Below are 22953 nucleotides of genomic sequence, written 5' to 3' on the forward strand. Positions count from 1 at the left end.
TTTCCTATCAATAATTTATCAGTCTCAGCATTACCTTGTGCTAGAGGGCCTGGCAGACCCGTATGGGATCAGATGTGAGTTATGTATAAAGGATGACTCCTTTTCCTGATTATATCTTGAAACTGAATAAATAGTGAAGTTAATTCTGACTCATCAGGGATAAATTCTGTAGTCTCAATATGTAATACTACTCTTTCAGCATACTGAGAGTCAGTAACTATGTTGTGAGGTTCTGAAAAGACCATTAATATCAACAGAATACCATAGAATTCAGATTTTGAACTGAATTATAAGGACTTTGAACCACTTTACTTAAATTTTCTGATTTGTAACCTGCCTTTCCTTGTTTGTTTGCATCTATATAAAATGTACAAACTCCAAATATGGCAAAATCCAATCAGCTCTCTTTATAAGATCAATTCTATTGCTTTTGGAATATTTGCTGTTAATCTCTCCCAAAAAATTACTGCAAGCTCTTTGCCAAGGTTCACTTAGTGCCCATAATTTTTCAATGTTTTCTTTAGTTAAAGGTGTGACAATTTCTGCTGGGTCTATTCCTGCTAATTGACGAAGTCTCAGTTTTCCTCTTAAAATCAAGTCAGAGATTTTTTTCCACATAAGTTTTTTTTATTTATGTATATGAGTGTTTTATCTTCATGTACAACTTTATGCCAGAAGGGGACATCAGATCCCACTAGAGATGGTTGTGAGCCACCATGTAGTTGCTGGGAATTGAACTCAGGACCTCTGGAAGAGCAGGCAGTGCTCTTAACCACTGAGCCATCTCTCCAGCCCTCCACACAAGTTTTTAATTTTTATTTGGTTTATTTGGTAAAAAATATGTATTCTAATATAATATCTTCCCTCTGCATTAAAATTCCTATAGGAGAATGCCTAGAGGGTAAAATAACCAAAATGCAATCCAGCTTTGGATCGATACCATCCACGTGCCCTTCATGTACTTTCTTTTCTACCAAGGCCAATTCTTTCTCAGCTTCAGATGATAATTCTCTTGGACTATTTAAGTCCTTGTCACCTTCTAAGGTTTTGAACAAATTAGTCAGTTTATCATTTTTTACCCCAAGAATAGTTTGTAGATGAGAAATATCTCCAAATAATCTTTGAGAGTCATTAAGAGTCTGTAGTTGATCTCTCTTAATTTGTACCTTTTGGGTTCTAATTTTTTGTAGCTCTATTTTATATTCTAAATAATTAATAGAATCTCCTCTTTGTATCTTTTCAGGAGCAATTTGTAATCCCCAGCAAGGCAAAATTTTCTTTACTTCTTCAAACATTCTTTCTAAGTATCTGCATTTGAGTCAGCTAGTAAAATAGCATCCATATAATAATAAATTATAGATCTAGGAAAATTTTTACGTATCACTTCCAATGGCTGTTGCACAAAATATTGGCTCAGGGTTGGGTTATTTAACATTCCCTGTGGGAGGACCCTCCATTGATATCTCTTAACTGGTTGAGAATTATTATAAGTAGGCACTGTGAAAGCCAATCATTCTCTGTCTTTTTCTTGTAAAGGTATTGAAAAGAAACAGTCTTTTAAATCAATAACTATAAGAGGCCATCCTTTAGGTAATAGAGTAGGCAAAGGAATTCCAGATTGTAGACAGCCCATTGACTGAATTACTTTGTTAATTGCTCTAAGGTCTGTTACCATTCTCCATTTACCAGATTTCTTATTAATAACAAATATAGGAGAATTCCAAGGGCTGGTTGATTCTTCAATATGCTTAGCATTTAACTGCTCTTGTACCAGCTCTTCTAAATCCTGGAGTTTCTCTGTTGTTAAAGGCCATTGCTGAACCCATACTGGCTTGTCTGTTAACCATTTTAAAGGCAGAGCTGTTGGTGTCTTTGGAAGATCATCAGTTGTTGTGACTTTTTCTTGTACAATCTGGATGGCTGGTGACCACTCATTAGAATGATACCTTCTAATATTTCTCTCAGAAACACATGCTAGTTTATGATTTGTTTCTGAGGTTGGAGGGATGTTAATCTGAGTATTCCATTGTTGTAACAGGTCTCGACCCCATAAGTTCATAGCTTTGTTAGCCACATATAGTTTTAATTTTCCTCTCTGTCCTTCTGGACCTATACATTCAATCCATCTTACACTCTGTTTCACTTGAGATAAAATTCCAATTCCTAACAGCTGAATGCTTACCTCCTGAAGAGGCCAAGTTGGATGCCAAAATTCTGTTGCAATTATGGTCATGTCAGCTCCTGTGTCTACCAGACCAGACAACAAACCGTCATTTATTCTTATTGTTAATTTTGGTCTTTGTTCATTTATAGAAGTTTGCCAAAAAATTTTCTTTATGGTTTCTCCTGAATTTTCTGTTCTCTCTGTCTCAACTGTTCCATCACCCCGAGCATCCTGGTTTATTCCAATAGGCATTTGGTTATTTAATTGCTCTGAGTAGGGGTTTCTTCTATGACTGCAGGAAAGGTCTGAACTGGATTTGCTGTGGGGACCTGCATGAGGCCCCGCTGGAAGTTTCCCAAAGACCAAGGCAAAGGATTACCTTGTCTGTCCCTTGTTGATCTACATTTGTTGATCCAATGTTTTCCCTTACCACACCTTCTGCATACTCCAAAAAGAAGGGGCATTCTGTTGCCATTGTTCCTTGAAGAAACATTGTTTTTAGGAATGACCTGTTTACAGTCCCTTTTCAAATGACCTTGCTTTCCACATTCAAAATATATGATAATTCCTCAAACCTCTTGAAATTGCTTCTTCTATCCGCATATCATCATGGCCATGAGACTCAACATTAAACATGTCTCTAATCCAGTCTTCTAAGGGTACAGATCTTGCCTTTAACATCCTGTTTATTCTCTTGCATGCTGCATTCACATTCTCAAAAGTCTAAGATTAGATTATTATCTGACTAGCTTCTGAATTTGGGACCATTCTATTTACTGCTCAAGTCAGTCTTTGTAAGAAATCCATGAAGGATTCTTTTGGGCTCTGTATAACTTTTGTGAATGACTCAGTTTTCTTTCCTGCTTCCTCAGTTCTGTCCCATGCATTCACGGCTGCCATTTGACATAGAATTAGGCTTTGGTTATCATATAAACATTGTCTTTGTATTTCAGCATATTGACCTTCTCCAAGAAGCTGATCCTGGGAGATTTCCACACCTCTAGCCCTCCACTGACTTTCTATGTTTTTAGCCTCATCTCTGAACCACATGCACCACTGCAGCTGTGCCCCGGGTTCCAGGTCAGCATTTACCAGCTCTTTCCAGTCCCGAGGAATAATCCTATTACAAGTTGACTAGGAGTTTAACATTTGCTTTACAAATGGGGAATGCATGCCATAAGATACTATTGCCTCTTTAAATCTTCTTAAATATAACATTTCAATTGGATTCCAATTATTTTGTACATTCACTTGACCAGGTAGCTGCTGTACAGTTACCAGATAAATTAAGTTTGATTGTTTGAAAACAGGCTTTCTTTCTGTAACCTTATAATCCAATCCTGAAATAATTTCACCCTTAAATTCTTCTGTCTGAGTCTGAATTTCTCTATAATTCATTTTAACAGGTTTTTCTAAAGCTTTTATCCTGGTGCTTAAATTGACTATTTTTTAAAATTGTAAAATAAGGATAAGTAATAATATGCATAATTGGTATAATGTACATCCCATCAGCATTAATCTTCTCATATTATTGTTCAGACTGCCTAAAGTTTTATCAAAGACCAATTTTCTTCTATTCTACAGATAATACCCATTTTTTTTTTAATGTGGAAAAAAATTTCTCTTTTAAGTAGTTTTTTCCTTTAAAATATCTGATATCTTAATTGACTTACCAAGTTTGTGTAGAACAGTAGAAATCCGAGGGAATTTCAAAACAGCTACCTAGTGTCCGAGATGGGAATCCAAAGAGAGAGAGAAAGAAAAAAAAGAAAGTGTAGCCACGAGTTCTGGCTAAAAGCTGAAATCCAGCCCCGTGCTCCCATTTGAGCCGACTGGAGCCTGAGCTGCGACTTCCTTAAGCTCGGACCAGAGAGTTGGTGATTTGGCCGCAAGCAACTCCACACAGGTGCAGCTCCAGTTGAGTGCAGCTCTGACGGCCTGCAGCTCCAGTTGAGTGAAGCTCTGACGGCCTGCAGCTCCAGTTCAGTGAAGCTCTGACGGCCTGCAGCTCCAGTTGAGTGCAGTGCAGCTCTGACGGCCTGCAGCTCCAGTTGAGTGCAGCTCTGACGGCCTGCAGCTCCAGTTGAGTGAAGCTCTGACGGCCTGCAGCTCCAGTTGAGTGCAGCTCTGACGGCCTGCAGCTCCAGTTGAGTGCAGCTCTGATGGCCTGCAGCCAGACCAGTGGTGCCTGCAGCTGGACCACTGGCCCCGGCCGGCCGGGCCTAGAGCCTGCAAATTCTGGCTGAGCCAGGGCTGAGCTGGACCTGGGGTGGGCTGGGCCTGTAACCACCAATGGTTTTTAATGAATTCTTGCCACGTGGGCACCAAATGTAGATGTAATTCTAAGCAGTCTTATTAAATAAGAAACACAGAGCCAAATAAAGAGTTAAAAGCCCAGAGATGGAATAGCAGCCAAGAGTTAAGACCGCCTTATCTTACCACTCGCTCCCCTGAGAGAGAGATCTTCTCCTGTGTCCTGTCTTTTTATTGCCTTTCTGTTCTGCCTTCTCATTGACTGTAAACCCAACCACATGACTTCCTCGTCACTGCCTGTCTATACAGACCTCCAGGTCTCTATGGTTGGTACTGAGATTAAAGGTCACTACTCAGCTGTGTCCTTGAACACACACAGATTTTTGCCTGCCATGTGATTGGATTAAGGGCCTGTGCTACCACTACCAGACTTCTGCTAAATGGCTTTCTCTTAGTTCTGATCCCCAGGCAACTTTATTGACATACAAATAAAATCACATTTCAGCACAAATAAAATATCACCATACAGGATATTTTCTAGTTCCATCCATTTTTCTGCCCTGATGGGCTTTTTATTTTTATTTTTCAATTTTATGTGTATGGGTGTTTTGCCTGTAAGTATATCTGTGTATCACTTGCATGTCTGATGTCTCTGGAGGCCAGAAGAGGGCATCAAATGCCATGGAACTGGAGTTCCAGATGGCTGGATCTGGGTACTGGGAATTGAACTGGGTCCTTTGGAAGAGCAGCCAGTGTTCTTAACACTCAGCCATTTCTCCAGACCCCTTACATTATAAAAAAAATTATTTATTTATTTATTTATTTATTTATTGGGCACATGTGTGGCGCAGTCAGAGAGTAACTTGAGGGGGTCGGTTCTCTCCTTCCACAGTGTGAATCCCAGGGATTACACTCATTGTCAGGTTTCATAGCCTTATCTCACTGAGCCCTCTCCTCTCCTCCCACCCCACAACCCCCTGCTGTGTTAAAATCATTCACCTCCAACCTATTTAGGCCTTAGGATCTAAGGTATGTCATTTACAATTGAGTACTTTTTTAAAAAAAAAAAACAAATCTAACAGCTCCTGAATTTTTTTAGGGTTGTGGATGTGGATGACAGGGTGAAGAGGGGGGATATATGCACTTTTATTATTGTTGCTGTTTGTTTTGTCAATGTAGGAGCTAAGTCTGTAGAACAAGCTAGTCTTAAACTTGCAATCCTCCTGCCTCAACTTCTTGAGTGCTGAAATTACAGGTGTGTGCCAGCATGCCTTGTTTTTGTACATTGTATCACTTACATCTGATGTCCTTCTCGATTTACTTGACTTTAAGCCTGTTCTCTGTATGTCTCACAGTGTTCTTTGTTCCACTATTCTTTTTTCTTTTTCTTTTTTTTTCCAGACAGGGTTTCTCTGTGTCGTTTTGGAGCCTGTCCTGGATCTGGCTCTGTAGCCCTGGCTGGCCTCGAACTCACAGAGATCCACCTGCCTCTGCCTCCCAAGTGCTGGGATTAAAGGCGCGTGCCACCATATCTGACCTAACAATATAGTTTTATAATTATTTCTTTTCCTTTCTTTTCTTTTTCTTTTTTTCTTTTCTTTTCTTTCTTTCTTTCTTTCTTTTTTTTTTTGTTTGTTTTGTTTAGTTTTTCGAGACAGGGTTTCTCTGTGTAGCTTTTTGCCTTTCCTGGAATTTACTCTGTAGCCTAGACTGGCCTCGAACTCACAGAGATTAGCCTGCCTTGGCCTCCGGAGTGCTGGTATTAAAGGCGTGGGCCACCACCACCTGGCTATAATTATTTCTTTATCTTACTGGCTAGTGGATATTTGTGGGGCCCAAACTCATGTGGCAAGAACTAAATATCAATATCTAAATCTAAATATCTAATATCAAAATCTAAATATCAAGAGGCTACTGTTTGGCCGGGTGGTAGTGGCACACGTCTTTAATCCCAGCACTCGGGAGGCAGAGGCAGGTGGATCTCTGTGAGTTCGATGCCAGCCTTGTCTACAGAGTGAGCTCCAGAAGAGCCAGGGCTACACAGAGAAACCTCGTCTCAAAAAGCCCCCCCCCCCAAAAAAAAGAGGCTCCTGGGAATACAGCTGGGTCATGTGGGCAAAGTCTTACTGCCTTTTACTCTTTTTAAAATTTATTTACTTATTTTTATGTGCATGGGTGTTTGCCTGCATATATATTTGTGCTCCATGTGCATGCAGTGCCTGTGGAAGCCAGAAGAGGGCATCAGATCCCTTGGAACTGGAGTTTACAGAAGGTTAAAAGCGAGTGGAGGGAATCAAATTCTAGGTCCTCTGGAAGATCAGGCAGTGCTCTAACACTGAGGCTTCTCTCCAGCCCACCCCACCCCTGTCTGTCCTGGAACTCACTCTGTAGACCAGGCTGGCCTCAAACTCCGAGATCTACCTGCCTCTGCCCTCCCAAGTGCTGGGATTAAAGGAGTACATCCCTACCCGCCAGCCCTGGCTCATCGTCATTCACCTTTACTTTTAAATGGGCTTTATTTTTTAGCGTAGCTTTAGAGTTCTTGTATACTTCTCCATAGTTTTCCCTTATCGGTATTTTACATTAGTGGCCTGGTGCATGGTTCCGTGGTGAAGAGCACTGCCCGATCTTCCAGAGGACTCAGTTTGATTCCCAGTATTCACATGGTCAAAACGGTGTACAACTCCAGTTCTAGAGGATCTGATGACCTCTTCTGTTCTCCATGGGCTCACACACATGTGTTCACACTCACACACACACACACACTCACACACACACATGTGTTCACACACACACACACACACACACACACACACACACACACACACACACAGTTAAATCTTTGTACTGGCTAGTTTTATGTCAACTTGACACAAGCTAGAGTCATCAGAGAGGAGGGAGGGAACCTCAGTTGAGAAAATGCCTCCCTGAGATCCAACGGTAAGGCCAGGCGGATCTCTGTGAGTTCAAGGCCAGCCTGGTCTACAGAGTGAGTTCCAAGACAGCCAGGACTAAGCAGAGAAAGGGTGTCTCAAAAAAAAAAAAAATCCAACAACAAAAAGATCCAGCTGTAAGGCATTTTCTTATTTGGTGTATATTTGGGGAAGGGCCAAGTCTGTTGTGGGCGGGGCCATCCCTAGGCTGGTGGTCCTGGGTTTTATATAAAAAAAAAAAACAGCAGGCTGAGCAAGCCATGAGCAGCAAGCAGTAAGCAGCTCCCTCCATGGCCTCTGCATCAGCTCCTGCCTCCAGGTTCCTGCCCTGTGTGAGTTCCTGTCCTGACATCCTTCAAGGATGGTCTATGATGATGAAGTATAAGCCAAATAAACCCTTTCCTCTCCAACTTGATTTTGGTCATGGTGTCTCATCGCAGCAATAGAAACCCTAACTAAGACAGTCTTTGAATATACATTTTTTTTTTTTTTTTTTTTTTTTTTTTGGTTTTTCGAGACAGGGTTTCTTTGTGTAGCTTTGCGCCTTTCCTGGAACTCACTCTGTAGACCTGGTTGGCCTCAAACTCACAGAGATCCGCCTGCCTCTGCCTCCCGAGTGCTGGGATTAAAGGCGTGCGCCACCACCGCCCGGCTTTGAATATACATCTTGCATGAGTATGTACACTGGTTACATTTAAGATGCCAAAGTTGAAGTCAGGTGTAGTTGCTCACACTTGGAATTCAGTATTTGAGAGAGAAAGTCAAGAGGATCCAGAGTTCAAGGCCATTGTTGACGACACAGCAAGTTTGACCCCATCTCAAAGAACCAAAAAGACAAAGGAAAGAAGAAAGAAACCAACACTGGCACGTTATTAGTAACTAAATTGCATAACATAGTCAGACCTCCTGGTCCTCACCTACCATCCCGTTCTGTCTTGGATGTAAGCTCCACACTACCTCCAGTAGTGTCTGTATCTGCTTAGCCTCCTCTTAGCTGCTAGAGTTTCTCAGACTTTTCCTTGTGCCCGATGTCTGGCCTTAGGAATTTTGAGAAACAATCAGGTACATGATAAGATGCTGCTCTGCTGAAATTTGCCCTGAGATGGCTGATTTGGGGAATAAAGAGCACATAAGTAATGTGCCGTTTCATTCTATCACATCAAGGCTCAATCAGAAGAACACTTACCACACAAGCACTGAACGTGGGTCCCCTGCATCCACATACAAACTTAGAGTGCAGTCAAGCACAGCTGTAGTCCCAGAGCTGGGGATGTAGAGACAAGGTGGGTCCTTGAGGCTTGCTGGCCAGACTGCCACCAAGAAGGTGAGCTCTGGGTTCAGGACAGACATCACCACTTCAAAAACTAAAGTACTGCTGGGCATGATGACACACACCGGGCAGTGGGGGCGCACACCAATAATCCAGCGCTCTGGAGATAGAGGCAGGTGGATCTCTGTGAGTTTGAGGCCAACGAGGTCTACATTCCTAGTTCTAGGCCATTCAAGAGACCTTGCCTTAAAAAATGTTATTACTTCCCCCAATTTCTTTTGGGGGAAGTAATCTTTGGAAGGAAGTCTATCTAGCAGCCTGTAGGCAAGGGGAGCACCACTGCCGTTCTTGTAGAGAGGAGCATCTACCTATTGTTTTCCACTGTTCTTGTAGAGAGGAGCATCTACCTATTGTTTTCCACTGTTCTTGTAGAGAGGAGCATCTACCTATTGTTTTCCACTGTTCTTGTAGAGAGGAGCATCTACCTATTGTTTTCCACTGTTCTTGTAGAGAGGAGCATCTACCTATTGTTTTCCACTGTTCTTGTAGAGAGGAGCATCTACCTATTGTTTTCCATTGTTCTTGTAGAGAGGAGCATCTACCTATTGTTTTCCACTGTTCTTGTAGAGAGGAGCATCTACCTATTGTTTTCCACTGTTCTTGTAGAGAGGAGCATCTACCTATTGTTTTCCACTGTTCTTGTAGAGAGGAGCATCTACCTATTGTTTTCCATTGCTGTGATGGAGGTTTGTCTCTTCTCTCAAGTGTTAAGTTGGCCATTTTCTGTGCTAAAGTGAGACCGTGGATACCTCACCTTTGGCTGCTGACTGTAAAGTCCAATATTATTTCAACTTTTCTGATGAATGTTTATCCTATATCCTAAGTTCCTTAGGCTTAAGCATGGGCACAGCACAACCTAAAGGAAGAAATGCAAGTCCATTTTTTTGTTTTTATGTTTTTCTTCCTAGTGACTAGGGGCACTCTCTGGAAAGCTTGGAAGGACCGAGTTGTAAAGCGGCCTGCCGCAGCCCACGCTTTAAGGCCAGACCAGATGATCTGCGACCAACTTGCATTAAGTACCAAGGTTTCAGAAATTCAAGACATGCTCCAGGAACTCATCAGCTCAGCCATGTTAAGCAAACTGGAAAACAATGCCATTAAATACATATCAGCAACTATTCTGAACCTTTCCAAAGCCTTGAGTATGGTCAGTGACGAGCTGAAACTTATGACCCTTCAAGCTACCAGCGTGGGTGTGAATGAAGAGAGAGAGACAGAAAAAGACTTCTTGCAGAGAGTCATCCAAGAACTCAGTAAGGAAAACGAAATGCTTCACCAGAAACTTAGAGATTCCGAAGAAAAGTGTGACCAACTTATTCGAATAAAAAATTTTCTAGGACGCCAGCTATTGGTCCCAACTACGCCGAGCTTGAGAATGTTAGTTCTAGGGTCTCCACAGGCAACTGTGAGCAAAGAGGTCGATTCAGGGGAGATTGACAGTCTCTTAAACAAAGAGCTCGAAAAGATTATAGATGAGTCCCAAACGAAGGGTGTCAGAGCCACCGCAATAAAGTGGGACTCGAGTATGACATATGTCGCCCAAGGTGAAATGGCTGTAGATGTGGCTAAGCAGCAAGCTGAAGATAAGGCCGACCAGGATCAGAAAAAGCAGCATCCCCCAGTCCCACTGCCAGCCGAGACCCCGGACACAAACCTGGAGAAGGAGGAAAAGCAAGTCATGGAGGTAGCATCTAGTCAGTTCTCTGATCTACAAGCCCTGGACATGAAGAGAAAAGACGGGAAATCCTTTTTAGAAGGCAAACCACAGGGCCAGGAGGTCAAAAGTGGAGCGAGTAGCCTGTGGGAACGATTCAAGAAGGGCAGGTCAGAGCACTCACTTGGGAAAAGCCCAGCTTCATCAGAGGTTAAAATGGTACCCCCGGTTAAGCCAATGGACAAAGAATCCAAGACTGAAGCAGAACAAACCAAGGCAAGCCAGCCTGAGAGTACCCCAGAGCCACCCAAAACAGAAACAAAGGGGAAAAAACCCGTACCGGGAAAAACTGAAGAAATGCCAGGCACCACAAAACAGCAACAAAGTAAATTACAATCCAAGACGCCTAAGCAGACTCCAGCAACTCCTGATGCCAGAAGTGAACAAAATACCCTAGAATCATTTCAAAAAGCCATATTGGCTTTCCTACGAGAGAAAACGAATAATGTAGGAAAGGCTTTTGATCCAAAGAGTATACAGGAGGAGGAGAAATCACTAGAAAGAGCAGAAGTTGAAAAATTATATCTCATAAAGGCAAAAACGGAAGAATATGTCCAAAAAGTGGCTGAAACCGTGACTAGAACCTTGAGGGCCTACAAAGAGTCAAGAAAAAAACAACTGAGAGAGAAACTCAGCAAACCACAAAAGGCGACCCCTGCTTTACCGCAGCCGTTGGCCGGGCAGGGCTTCATCAGTGCCAAGTCGGACCTCGCCAGCTTCCTCTTAAGCGAGATGACAGACCCAGTGGTCAGGGCGCTAACACAAACCATCTTAGATGAACTGGACAGCGAGAAAGACGGCGTGACCGTCTCCGCAGCAGCCCAAGACCACAAGGACAAGAGGCAAGAGTGGCAGAGGTGGGAAGAGGAGGCCTGGAAGGAAGAGCAAAGACTTCTGAAACAGGCCGAACCAAAGCACAGGGCCAGGGAGAAGGCAGCAGAGCTGGAAGAGTGGAGACCGGCGGCGGCGGCGGCAGCCATGACCCCCGACATGAGCAGGGCTCAGGACCTGAGGGAGAGGGAGGACGTGGACAAGGAGAAGCCGAAGGCGGTGAGAGATGCAGAAGAAGGCCCGAGGCCGAAAGGGAGCAAATCAAAGCTGCCGCCCAAGGGTGACTCAAAGTCGAAAGACCTATTTAAAACCTTCACCCAGAGCGCAATGGTCTTAACGCCCAGGTGGATGAAAAGCCTGAAACTCCAGACAAGCCAAGTACAGTTATTCCAAGTGGATCCGAGAGCCATGGAAAGCCCGGAAGAGAAGCAGCCCTTCTCCCCCAGGACCCTCCTCGTTTCTGCCAAGCCCCTCCCAGTGCCCGCCCCCGAGCAGGCCCAGATAGTGGATTCTAAGATGCCTCAGATTTCAAGGGCATCTTTCATCCCTGAGCGGGAACAGGTTTGGGGTGGTCCTCCTAGTCACGAACCCATGAAAGAAGTGCAGATCCCTCCTCCCACAGCCAAGCAGGAACAAGAGCTGGGGACTCAGCTGATGGCCCCTAGGATCCTTCAGCAGAAGCTGACTCCAGCGGGGGCTTTCATATCGGAAATCCAAACCGCTGAACAAGTGCCAACATCTGGGGTCACAGTGACCCAAAGAGCAGTTCTACCTCTCCAGCAGATCCAAGGAAAAGACATTACTCTCACCTTGAAGCAGGCCCTGGATCAAGGCATTGCCCCCACCCCTGAGCCAGCCAAAGAACCAAGGATCACATTAACCCCTCAGCAGGCCCAGGCCCTGGGCATCATTCTTACCCCTGAGCAAGCCAAAGCCCAGACAATCAGTCTGACCCCTCAACAGGCCCAGGCCCTAGCGCTCACTCTCACTCCTGAGCAGACCAAGGAACAGGAGATCAGCCTGACCCCTCCACAAGCCCAGGGACTGGGGATAACACTCACCTCTGAGCAGGCCCAGGCCCTGGGGCTCACTCTCACCCCTGAGCAGACCAAGGCACAGAGGGTCAGTCTGAGTCCTCAACAGGCCCAGGTCCTGGGAGTCTCTCTCACCCCTCAGCAGGCCCAGGCACAAAGGATTAATCTCACCCCTGAGCAGGCCCAGGCCCTGGGGATAGATACCACCCCTCAGCTGGCCCTAGCACAGACAAGCATTTTTACCTCTCAGCTGGCCCAAGCACAGCAGATCACCATCACCCCAGAGGAGGCCGAGGACCTGGGGATTACTCTTACCCCTCAGCAGGTCAAGGTACAGGGGATCAGTCTGACCCCCGAGCAAGGCTGGGCTCTTGGGATGGCTCTTACCCCTGATCAGGCCCAAGCACAGGGGATTATTCTCACCCCTCAGCAGGCCCAGGCCCTGGGGCTCACTCTCACCCCTCAACAGGTAAAGGCTCAGAGGGTCTGTCTGAGTCCTGAGCAGGCCCAGGCTCTAGGGATAACAATTACCCCTGAGCAGGCCCAGGCCCTGGGGATAGCGATCACCCCTCAGCTGGCCCAAGCACAGCAGATCACCATCACCCCAGAGGAGGCCAAGGACCTGGGGATTGCTCTCACCCCTCAGCAGGTCAAGGTACAGGGGATCAGTCTGACCCCCAAGCAAGGCCGGGCTCTTGGGATGGCACTTACCCCTGAGCAAGCCCAAGCACAAGGGATTATTCTCACCCCTCAGCAGGCCCAGGCCCTGGGGCTCACTCTCACCCCTCAGCAGGTCAAGGCTCAGAGGGTCTGTCTGAGTCCTGAGCAGGCCCAGGCCCTGGGGATAACCATCACCCCTGAGCAGGCCCAGGCCCTGGGGATAACCATCACCCCCGAGCAGGCCCAGTCCCTGGGGATAGATATCACCCCTCAGCTGGCCCAAGCACAGACAAGCATTTTTACCCCTCAGCTGGCCCAAGCACAGCAGATCACCATCACCCCAGAGGAGGCCAAGAACCTGGGGATTACTCTTACCCCTCAGCAGGTCAAGGTTCAGGGGATCAGTCTGACCCCCGAGCAAGGCCGGGCTCTTGGGATGGCTCTTACCCCTGAGCAAGCCCAAGCACAGGGGATTATTCTCACCCCTCAGCAGGCCCAGGCCCTGGGGCTCACTCTCACCCCTCAACAGGTCAAGACTCAGAGGGTCTGTCTGAGTCCTGAGCAGGCCCAGGCTCTAGGGATAACAATTACCCCTGAGCAGGCCCAGGCCCTGGGAATAGCGATCACCCCTCAGCTGGCCCAAGCACAGCAGATCACCATCACCCCAGAGGAGGCCGAGGACCTGGGGATTGCTCTCACCCCTCAGCAGGTCAAGGTACAGGGGATCAGTCTGACCCCCGAGCAAGGCCGGGCTCTTGGGATGGCACTTACCCCTGAGCAAGCCCAAGCACAGGGGATTATTCTCACCCCTCAGCAGGCCCAGGCCCTGGGGCTCACTCTCACCCCTCAGCAGATCAAGACTCAGAAGGTCTGTCTGAGTCCTGAGCAGGCCCAGGCCCTGCTGATAACAATCACCTCTAAGCAGGCCCAGGCCCTGGGGCTAGATACCACCCCTCAGCTGGCCCAAGCACAGACAAGCATTTTTACCCCTCAGCTGGCCCAAGCACAGCAGATCACCATCACCTCAGAGGAGGCCGAGGACCTGGGGATTACTCTCACCCCTCAGCAGGTCAAGGTTCAGGGGATCAGTCTGACCCCCCAGCAAGGCCAGGCTCTTGGGATGGCTCTTACCCCTGAACAGGCCAAAGCACAGGGGATTATTCTCACTCCTCAGCAGGCCCAGGCCCTGGGGCTCACTCTCACCCCTCAGCAGGTCAAGACTCAGAGGGTCCGTTTGACCCCTGAGCGGGCCCAGGCCCTGGGGATAGCAATCACCTCTGAGCAGGCCCAGGCCCTGGGGATTACTCTCATTCCCAAACTAGCTCAACCACAGGAGATCAGCCTCAGTCCAGAGGAGGCCCAGGCCCTGGGGCTCACACTTACCCCACAGCAGGCCCGGATACAGAAGATCTTTCTCACCCCTAAGCAGGCTCAAGCTCTGGGCATCAATCTTACACCCGAGCAAGCCAAGGCACTGAAGATCAGTTTGACCCCTCAGCAGGCCCAAGTCCTGGGGATCACTCTCACCCTGGAGCAGACCAAGGCACAGAGAATCAGTCTGACCACTGAGCAGGCCCAGGTCCTGGGGATCACACTCTCCCTCCAGCAGGCCCAGGCCCTGGGGGTAGCTCCTACCCTTAAGCAGACAGCAGCCTCGGGAATCACTCTTACCCCTGAGCCAGGTAAGGAAAAAGAGGTCAGCCTGACCAGGGTGCAGGCCTTGGCCCTGGAGATCAGTCCCACCCCTGAGCAGACACACAGCTTGGGGATCTCTCTCAGTGCACAGCAGGCCCGGGAACTGGGACTCACTCTTACCTCTAGGCAAGCCAAGGTACAGAAGATATGTCTGACTCCTGAGCAGGCACAGGCCCTGGGAGTCTCTTTCACCCCTGAGCAGGCCAAGGGATGGAGGACCAGTCTGACCCCTGAGCAGGCCCAGGCCCTGGGGCTCACTCTCACCACTGAGCAGGCCAAGGCACACAGAATCAGCCTGACCCCTGAGCAGGCAGAAGCCCTCGGGATTACTCTCACCCCTGGGCAGGCCCAGGCCCTGGGGCTCCGTTTCACTTCTTCACGGTTCCAGACACGGGGTATTTCTCCTCTGAAGAAATTCCAGGAGTTGGAGGCTCCTTTAACCTATGAACAGGCAGCAGCACTGAGGGGCGGCCCTACTACAGAGCGAATCCAAACTCTGAAAGTCCCTGTCGCCCCCGAGTCTATCCAGACACCGAAACCAGCGGTTGCCTCTAAACAGACCCAGACAATTGAAATCCCACTAACTCCTCAACTGTCCCCAGCATTTGGAATTCCACTTCCACAGGGACAGGGCAAAGCATCGGGCATCACTCTCAGGCCAGGGCAGACCCAGGCATTCCAGCAAGCCCAGGCATTGCAGCCTCCCCTCACATCCAGGCAGGCCCCATTGCGGGGCCAGTTTGGTCCAGGAGAGATACAAACGCTAACGTTCACTATAGCACTTGAGAAAGCCCAGAATTTGGGTGTCACTTTCACCCAGGAACAAACTCAGGCAGCATCTATCACCCTCACCTCTGAGCAGGTGGCAGCATTAGAAGACGCACTCACTGAAGAACTGGCCTGGACATGGGGGCTTTTAACCGCACCAGAAAAGCCGGCTGCATTGGTTCCTTCCCCTGACACACTGCTTCCTACATCTATTGCATTGCAGAAACTGAAGTCTTCTCAAGCCCCCTTTTCCCCTAGGACGAGCCTAGCAATGAGCTTTCTTCCTGACTCTGAGAAGCTTGAAGAAACACGCATCTCTCCCACCTACAGACAGATTCTAGCAGACAGAGGTCAAGTCATTCCCACACAGCTAACACCAGAAGTCCCTTCCACTCCAGGGCTGCCCCTCGGTCACTGGCATCCCTTCAAACCTGGGGACACCGGGTCACCTCTCATGCCGGAAACTCGCCTCACCCACAGAAGGCCGACACCACCTCTAGTATCTGGAGCCCCACCAACCTCTGGAGAGATTCCAGGTCTCTTTGTTCCTGGAGGCTCTGCTGTCCCCTTCCAGCCTCCGGCCATCCATGGCCAAACTCCCTACATGCAGACCTATTCTACCCCTGGACAGCCAAAGCCATCACTGATCATTGCTGAGCAAGGATTCTCTGTAAGAACTCCTGTCTCAGCAGAGGCTTTCCCAGTCCCTGGAAGACCTCAGAGAATTTCTCCCTCTTCAGTCTCTCAGAAAAGGCCAGTAGCTGTTTCCCCTCCAAAACCTGAATCAATCAGAGCTCACCCGAGTGCTGCTCTGGGCTTTGAGGTCTCTCCGGCTCCCTTCCCTATGGAGAAGATGCAAATGTCTAAGTTTTCTGACATTTTAGAAGACGCTCGGGTACTCCAAGATTCTCCCGACATGAGATCACTTGGAATGTTTCAGCCTTATGTCACTAGTTCTAGGATACCAAGATCAAAGTCCCATCACATTGGTGAGAAAGCACCTTCCGCTCGGGAGAAATCTATAGCATCACTACCGTCTCTGACCACTCAGCTCTCCCAAACACCACAGATCACACCTTCTGACAGGGGCCAAAGACCACGGCTCCCCCCAATAGACGAGCCCTGGATATTATCCCCAGTTCCTGGCACTAGGAAAGCCAAGATGGTGGGGTCCCCCGTCACTGCCCAGCAGCATGAAGACAGATACTTTGTCGATGTGGAGGCTCAAAGGAAGAACCTGGCTATATTAAATCACGCTGCACAAACTGCTGGACTCCCTTCAGAGTACCACACAATTGCCAGGAATCTCATAATTGAATTACTCCACATGAATACAGTTCGGCTGGGGTATCTGTCCCGCAAGTATCTTGCCTATCGGCTGATCCAGCTTGCCAGGTGGGTATAATGATTTTACAGACCATTTTCTGATAAAGTCCTTGCGTTGAACACCGTTGTCCATCACTGCCCAGAATTTTCATGTTTGTCAGGCCATGCGCTCTAATTTTTTTTTTAGTTTTTTTATGTGCATGGGCATTTCGTTGGCATGCCTATCTACTGTGTGTGTGTGCCTGTGCTCAAAGAGGATGTTGGATCTCCTGAAACTGGACTTGCAGTCCGTTGTGAGCTATGATGTGAGTGCTAGGAATCAAACCCGAGTTCTCTGGCCGAGCAGCAAGTGCTCTTACCCGCCGAGTCACTGCTCCAGCCCCAGATCATATGCTGTAAATATCCTCTCCTTAAGGATCTGCGGGATGGAGGGCTAAGGCCAGAAAGGGAAGTCAGCTGTGGTGGTACGTGCTTGTAACTCGACTGCTTGGGAGCTGGAGGCAGATGGAGTGTGTACGTTGAGGATTCAGGGCTGAGAACCCTGTCTCAAAAAACCAACCAACCAACCAAACCAACCTTTCTCAGTTTGTTTTCCTTGCATGTAAGTCTTTGGCTCACACCTCTCTGCTATGAGATCTGGGTGTTTTTTTGTTTGTGTTTTTTGTTTTTAATTTTATTTATTTTTATTTTTTCTTGTCTAGTTACTTGATCACTACCTGTAAAATAGTCTCTTTCCCTCTACTGAGGGAATTTAAATGTATGTCTACTATAAATTCTTTGAGTTTTTTGTTTGTTTGTTTTTGTTGTTGAGACAGGGTCTCCTGTAGTTTAGTATGGCATATACTCACTATGTAGTCCATGCTGGCCTCAAATTCATGACAACCCTCTTGCCTTGCAGTCTTCAGTACTGGGAAAACAGCCACCTTGCCCAGATAGTCCTCTCACATTCCAATATTAGAAAATAATTTTAAACCAGGCAGGTGTGGCACCTGCCTTTAATCCCAGCACTTGGGAGGCAGAGCCTGGTGGATCTCCGTGAGTTCAAGGCCAGCCTAGTCTACAGAAATTTATAGCTTTTCTTCATTTTTTTTAAATAAAAATTTTATAAGAATTTTTTAAATAAAAATGTATAGTTTTTGTTTGCACCACCACTACCAATCCACTCAGAAATTTATTCTTTTTTTTTTTTTTTTGAGATGGGGTTTCTTTATGTAGCTTTGGTGCCTGTCCCGGATCTCGCTCTGTAGCCCAGGCTGGCCTCAAACTCACAGAGATCTGCCTGCCTCTGCCTCTCAAGTGCTGGGATTAAAGGCGTGCGCCACCACCACCCGCAGAAATTTATTCTTTTTTTTTTTTTTTTTTTTTTTTGGTTTTTCGAGACAGGGTTTCCCTGTGTAGCTTTGTGCCTTTCCTGGAACTCACTTGGTAGCCCAGGCTGGCCTCGAACTCACAGAGATCCGCCTGGCTCTGCCTCCCGAGTGCTGGGATTAAAGGCGTGCACCACCACCGCCCCGGCTAGAAATTTATTCTTACATGAGAATTAGATAAAGACTTCATTAAACAAGTCTCCCACCCCTTTTCATACCTCCTAGTAACTCAGAATGAGAGCAGAATGGAAAGAAACAGAAGTCAGGTTTTCTAAGGTAGATTTAAGAACTGTATGGATCTAATTCTTCATTTTTTTTTCAAGAAACAACATAATCAAACGATTAAGAGCCATCCAAAATACTGGGAAAGGGTACGAGACTCAGAACCTCTTCACCATGCTGGACAGAATTGATCACTACCAGAAGAAGGTGATGTGGTTCTGGACTGAAAAGCAGAACCAGCTAGAGCAGAGGCGGAAACACTGTCTGTGGTCCATGATGCAGTTCTTCACCCAGGTAGCTCTGCTGTCTGCTCCTTCTCCCAGGGCAAGACAAAGAAAGAAGGGTAGTTTTGTTTTGTTTGAGACATGGTCTCTCTACTATGCAGCTCTGTCTGCCATGGAACCCACTATGTAGACCAAGCTAGCCTCGAACTCATAGAGATCTGTCTGCCTCTGCCTCCTGAGTGCTGGGATTAAAGGCGTGCTCAACTCCAAGGAAATAAGTTTTGACAATAATGTTTACCTGGCTAGACCATGTGTATGAGTTTCCTGGGGGCTGTTGTAACAGATTATCAGAAATTTATAATGGAAATTATTAGTTTGCGGCCAGCCTGGTCTACATAGCTAATTCCAGGGCAGCCTTGGCTATAGGGTAAGTTCCTATCTTAGTGAACATCTTCCCCCTCAAGAACTGGCAACAAGAAAGGAATCCTCTACCACCCCTGCAACAACAAGAAGTTTATGAAATCAGAGTGTCCCAGGGTTCATTGTCCCTGAAGGTTCTGGGAAGAGATCTCTCTCTGCTGGTGTCACGGCCATCGTTGGTCTCCTTAGCTATGTAACTCTGCTTTCAAATGATCAACGTGTCTGCTGTCCCCTTTCCTGACTCTGAAGACAAATGGCAATGAACGTATTACATACCTAATTTGTCCAGAATGCTCGTTTTGAGATTCTTTTTTTTTAATTAATTAATATTTTTTAAAATTACACTCAGGATATTCATTACATTTGTGGTATTCATTGATCACATTCGCAGTATTCATTCAATAATTATATTTGTGATATTCATTAATTACATTAATTATATTGATTTACTACATTCATGATATTATATCCTGATACTACTGTCCATTTGTGGGGCTTTTCCATCACTCAAAACAGAGATTCTATACTTAGGAAATAATTGCTCTATATTACTTTCTTTTCCATCTTGAGATAACATCTAATCTTTCAGTCTCTATGAATTTGTATATTCTATATATTTCATGTAATACAATTCTATAGTATTTGTCCTTTTTTTGAATGTAAAAACATTTTATGTACAACTTCAGGAGATACACAGATAGCTTGAACATAAAAACAGGTTCCAATTCAAAAGTTCAGGGTTATTTTAAACAGTAACTTTAAGGCATGGTGGTCTGATAAAAGACAGGAGGTTATTCCAATGTTTTTGTATCTGTTGAGATTTGCTTTGTGACCAAGCATGTGGACAGTTTTCGAGAAGGTTCCATGGGGTGCTGAGAAGAAGGTATATTATTTTTTTGTTATTTGTTTGTTTTTCAAGACAGGGTTTCTTTGTGTAGCTTTGTGCCTTTCCTGGATCTTGCTGTGTAGACCAGGCTGGCCTTGAACTCACAAAAATCTGCCTGCCTCTGCCTCCCAAGTGCTGGGATTAAAAGCGTGTGCCACCACTGCCCAGCAATAAGAAGGTATATTCTTTTGTGTTAGGATGGAATGTTCTGTAGATATCTATTAAGTCCATTTGAGCCATAACATCTGTTAGGTCCTTTATTTCTCTGTTAAGTTTCAGTCTGGTAGATCTGTATTTTGGTGAGAGTGGTGTGCTGAAATCTCCCACTATTAATGTGTGGGGTTTGATGTAGGATTTAAGCTTTAGTAATGTTTCTTTTACAAATGTGGTTGCCTTTATATTTGGGGCATAAATGTTCAGAACTGAGACTTCATCTTGGTGGATTTTCCCTGTGATAAATATGTAATGTCCTTCCCGATCTCTTTCGATTGATTTTAGTTTGAAGTCTATTTTATTAGATATTAGGATAGCTACACCAGCTTGTTTCTTAAGTCCTTTGGATTAGAAAGCCTTTTCCCAGCCTTGTACTCTGAGGTAGTATCTGTCTTTGAAGTTTAGGTGTGTTTCTTGTATGCAGCAGAAGAATGGATCTGTTTTCATATTCATTCTGTTAGCCTGTCTTTTTATGGGTGAGTTGAGACCATTGATACTGATGGATATTAATGACCAGTGATTGTTAATTCCTGTTATTTTTTTGGTGGTAGTGTTGTGTTTCTCTTCTTTGGTATTTGTTGGTGTGGGGTTATCTACATAAGCCTGAGTTTTCATGGGTGCATTTAATTTCCTTAGGTTGGATTTTCCCTTCTAGTACTTTCTGTAGGGCTGGATTTGTGGATAGGTATTGTTTAAATCTACTTTTATTGTGGAATATTTTGTTTACTCTGTCTATGGTGATTGAGAGTTTTGCTGGGTATAATAGGGTTGGCATCCGTGGTCTCTTAGTGTCTGCATAACATCTTCTGGCTTTCATAGTCTCTATTGAGAAGTCTGGTGTTATTCTGATGGGTCTGCCTTTATATGTTACTTGGCCTTTTTCCTCTGTGGCTCTTAATATTTTTTCTTTGTTCTGTGTGTTTAGTGTTTTGATTATTATGTGGCAAGGGGACTTTCTTTTTTGGATTCAGTCTATTTGGCGTTCTGTAAGCTTCTTGTATCTTCATAGGCATTTCTTTCTTTAGGTTGGGAAAGTTTTCTTCTATGATTTTGTTGAATATATTTTCTGTGCCTTTGAGTTGAGTATTCTTCTCCTTCTTCTATCCCTATTATTCTTAGGTTTGGTCTTTTCATGGTGTCCCAAATTTCCTGGACGTTTTGTGTTACAACTTTTTCGGCTTTGGTGTAGCAAAATTACAGTTATGAAGTAGAAACGAAAATAGTTTTATGGTTGGGGGTCACCATGACATGAGGAACTGTGTTCAAGGGTCGCAGCATCGGGAAGGTTGAGAAAAACCAGGCTAGAGTCAGGGAAGTCAGAACCCAGGTGGTGAAGCGTGGCTGTCAAGGCATAGAGAGGGGACAGTAAAGGGGAAGGTGCTGGTCAGTGTGTGGAAGCAGACAGATAGCAAGTTCAAGGTCAGGCTGAGCTGCATACATAGAGTCTCAGGCCATAGTCTACGCTCCCCCATCCTCCAAAAGGAATCACGGTGTGGGCGCGTGGCTTGGCTGCTCTGATACTGTCTGGATTCAAAGTAGAACTTCCTAACATTTTTGGCTTTTCCTGATTCTCTTTTCCCACCTCACTCTGTCCAAAAGCCTGAGCAATGATACTCTGCTTTCTTTTCCATATCTACTAACTTGTTTTTGTTGTTGGTTTTGCTTCTAGCTTGAAAGAGGGTTTAAACTAAATCTTAGCCAGCCTGTGCCCTTGCTCTCCGACTTTAAGCAGATACCTGATCTTCCCAAATTTCAACGGCCAGTCTTGGAGTTATTAATTGAAGACAAAAAACCCAACATTTTCAAAACATTGGGGTACGTAGTAGAACAATATGGGGTATGTAGTAGAAGTAAACTTTTGGTGATAAGTGGTACCCGGTATTTTATTTTTCTGATTAAAAATATTTTAGTTCTACCAGAGGGCTTTCCTTTCCCCACAGTTATGATATGATAGAAGAAGAGTGTGGATGTACTTATTTCCTTAGCGAATTCAGCAAGGTTTATTGTTTTGTTTGAGACAAGGTCTCACTGTATCCTCTTGGCTGACCTGGAATGCACAAAGATCCTTCTGCCTCTGCCTCCTGAGTGCTGGGATCAAGGCTTGCCATCATGCCTGACTCAGCAAGGTTTATTTACATATATTTCTACTCAAATATTTAGCATTTAATTTTGAGTTCCTTTTTTAAAAAATGAAGCAAGGTGGCTTAGCAGATAAGTGTGTTCATTGGGCATGCCTCTGGGTCTAAGCTCACGCTCCAGGACACACACAGAGGCGGAAGGAGACAACCAAGGCCGCCACAGGGTTGCCTCTGCCACTACCTTGTCCTCCCCCGCCCAACTCAGCACCTCTTTCTCTTAATAAAATAAAGGGCTTTTTGTTTGCTCATTTTTTTTTTAAACACTGCTGGGCCAGAGAGACGGCTTAGCCTTAGGTGAAGGCACAGGCTGCCAAGCCTGACCCCCGGAGCTTGATTCTTGGGACTCAGGGGAGAGAGAACGGAACTGCCCACCGCTAGTGTCCTCTGACCACCGTGGCACATGCGGCACATGTAAAAAACATTTTAAAAAGCTGAATCCAGCCGGGCAGTGGTGGCGCACGCCTTTAATCCCAGCACTCGGGAGGCAGAGCCAGGCGGATCTCTGTGAGTTCGAGGCCAGCCTGGGCTACCAAGTGAGTTCCAGGAAAAGGCGCAAAGCTACACAGAGAAACCCTGTCTTGAAAAACCAAAAAAAAAAAAAAAAAAAAAAAAAAAAAGCTGAATCCTCCTAAGAAACAGATTACTTAAAGAATATCTAGTAAACTTTCAAGCATTGACACGTTTCTTTGTACCTCCTTCCTCCCCTTTCTCTCTGTATTTCTCAGTCTCTCTGTCTTTTGTAAGAAGGCAAAAGCTTTGGAAGGAAAAGATACAT

The 22953-nt window shown here is 45.7% G+C and overlaps 1 protein-coding gene across 1 annotated transcript in view; it reads left to right on the forward strand.

Annotated features, from left to right (window-relative positions):
• Fam186a (family with sequence similarity 186 member A) overlaps positions 1 to 22953 on the forward strand; it is a 58902-nt gene that overhangs the window by 26177 nt on the left and 9772 nt on the right. Inside the window, exons 4-6 of the mRNA XM_037197368.1 lie at positions 9589 to 16777; positions 18399 to 18591; positions 21710 to 21855. Of these exons, the coding sequence (XP_037053263.1) occupies positions 9589 to 16777; positions 18399 to 18591; positions 21710 to 21855 (7528 nt within the window). The remainder of the gene's footprint in view (positions 1 to 9588; positions 16778 to 18398; positions 18592 to 21709; positions 21856 to 22953) is intronic.

Source organism: Peromyscus leucopus, chromosome 20, assembly GCF_004664715.2.
Source record: "Peromyscus leucopus breed LL Stock chromosome 20, UCI_PerLeu_2.1, whole genome shotgun sequence".
In the NCBI taxonomy this organism is placed as follows: Eukaryota; Metazoa; Chordata; class Mammalia; order Rodentia; family Cricetidae; genus Peromyscus; species Peromyscus leucopus.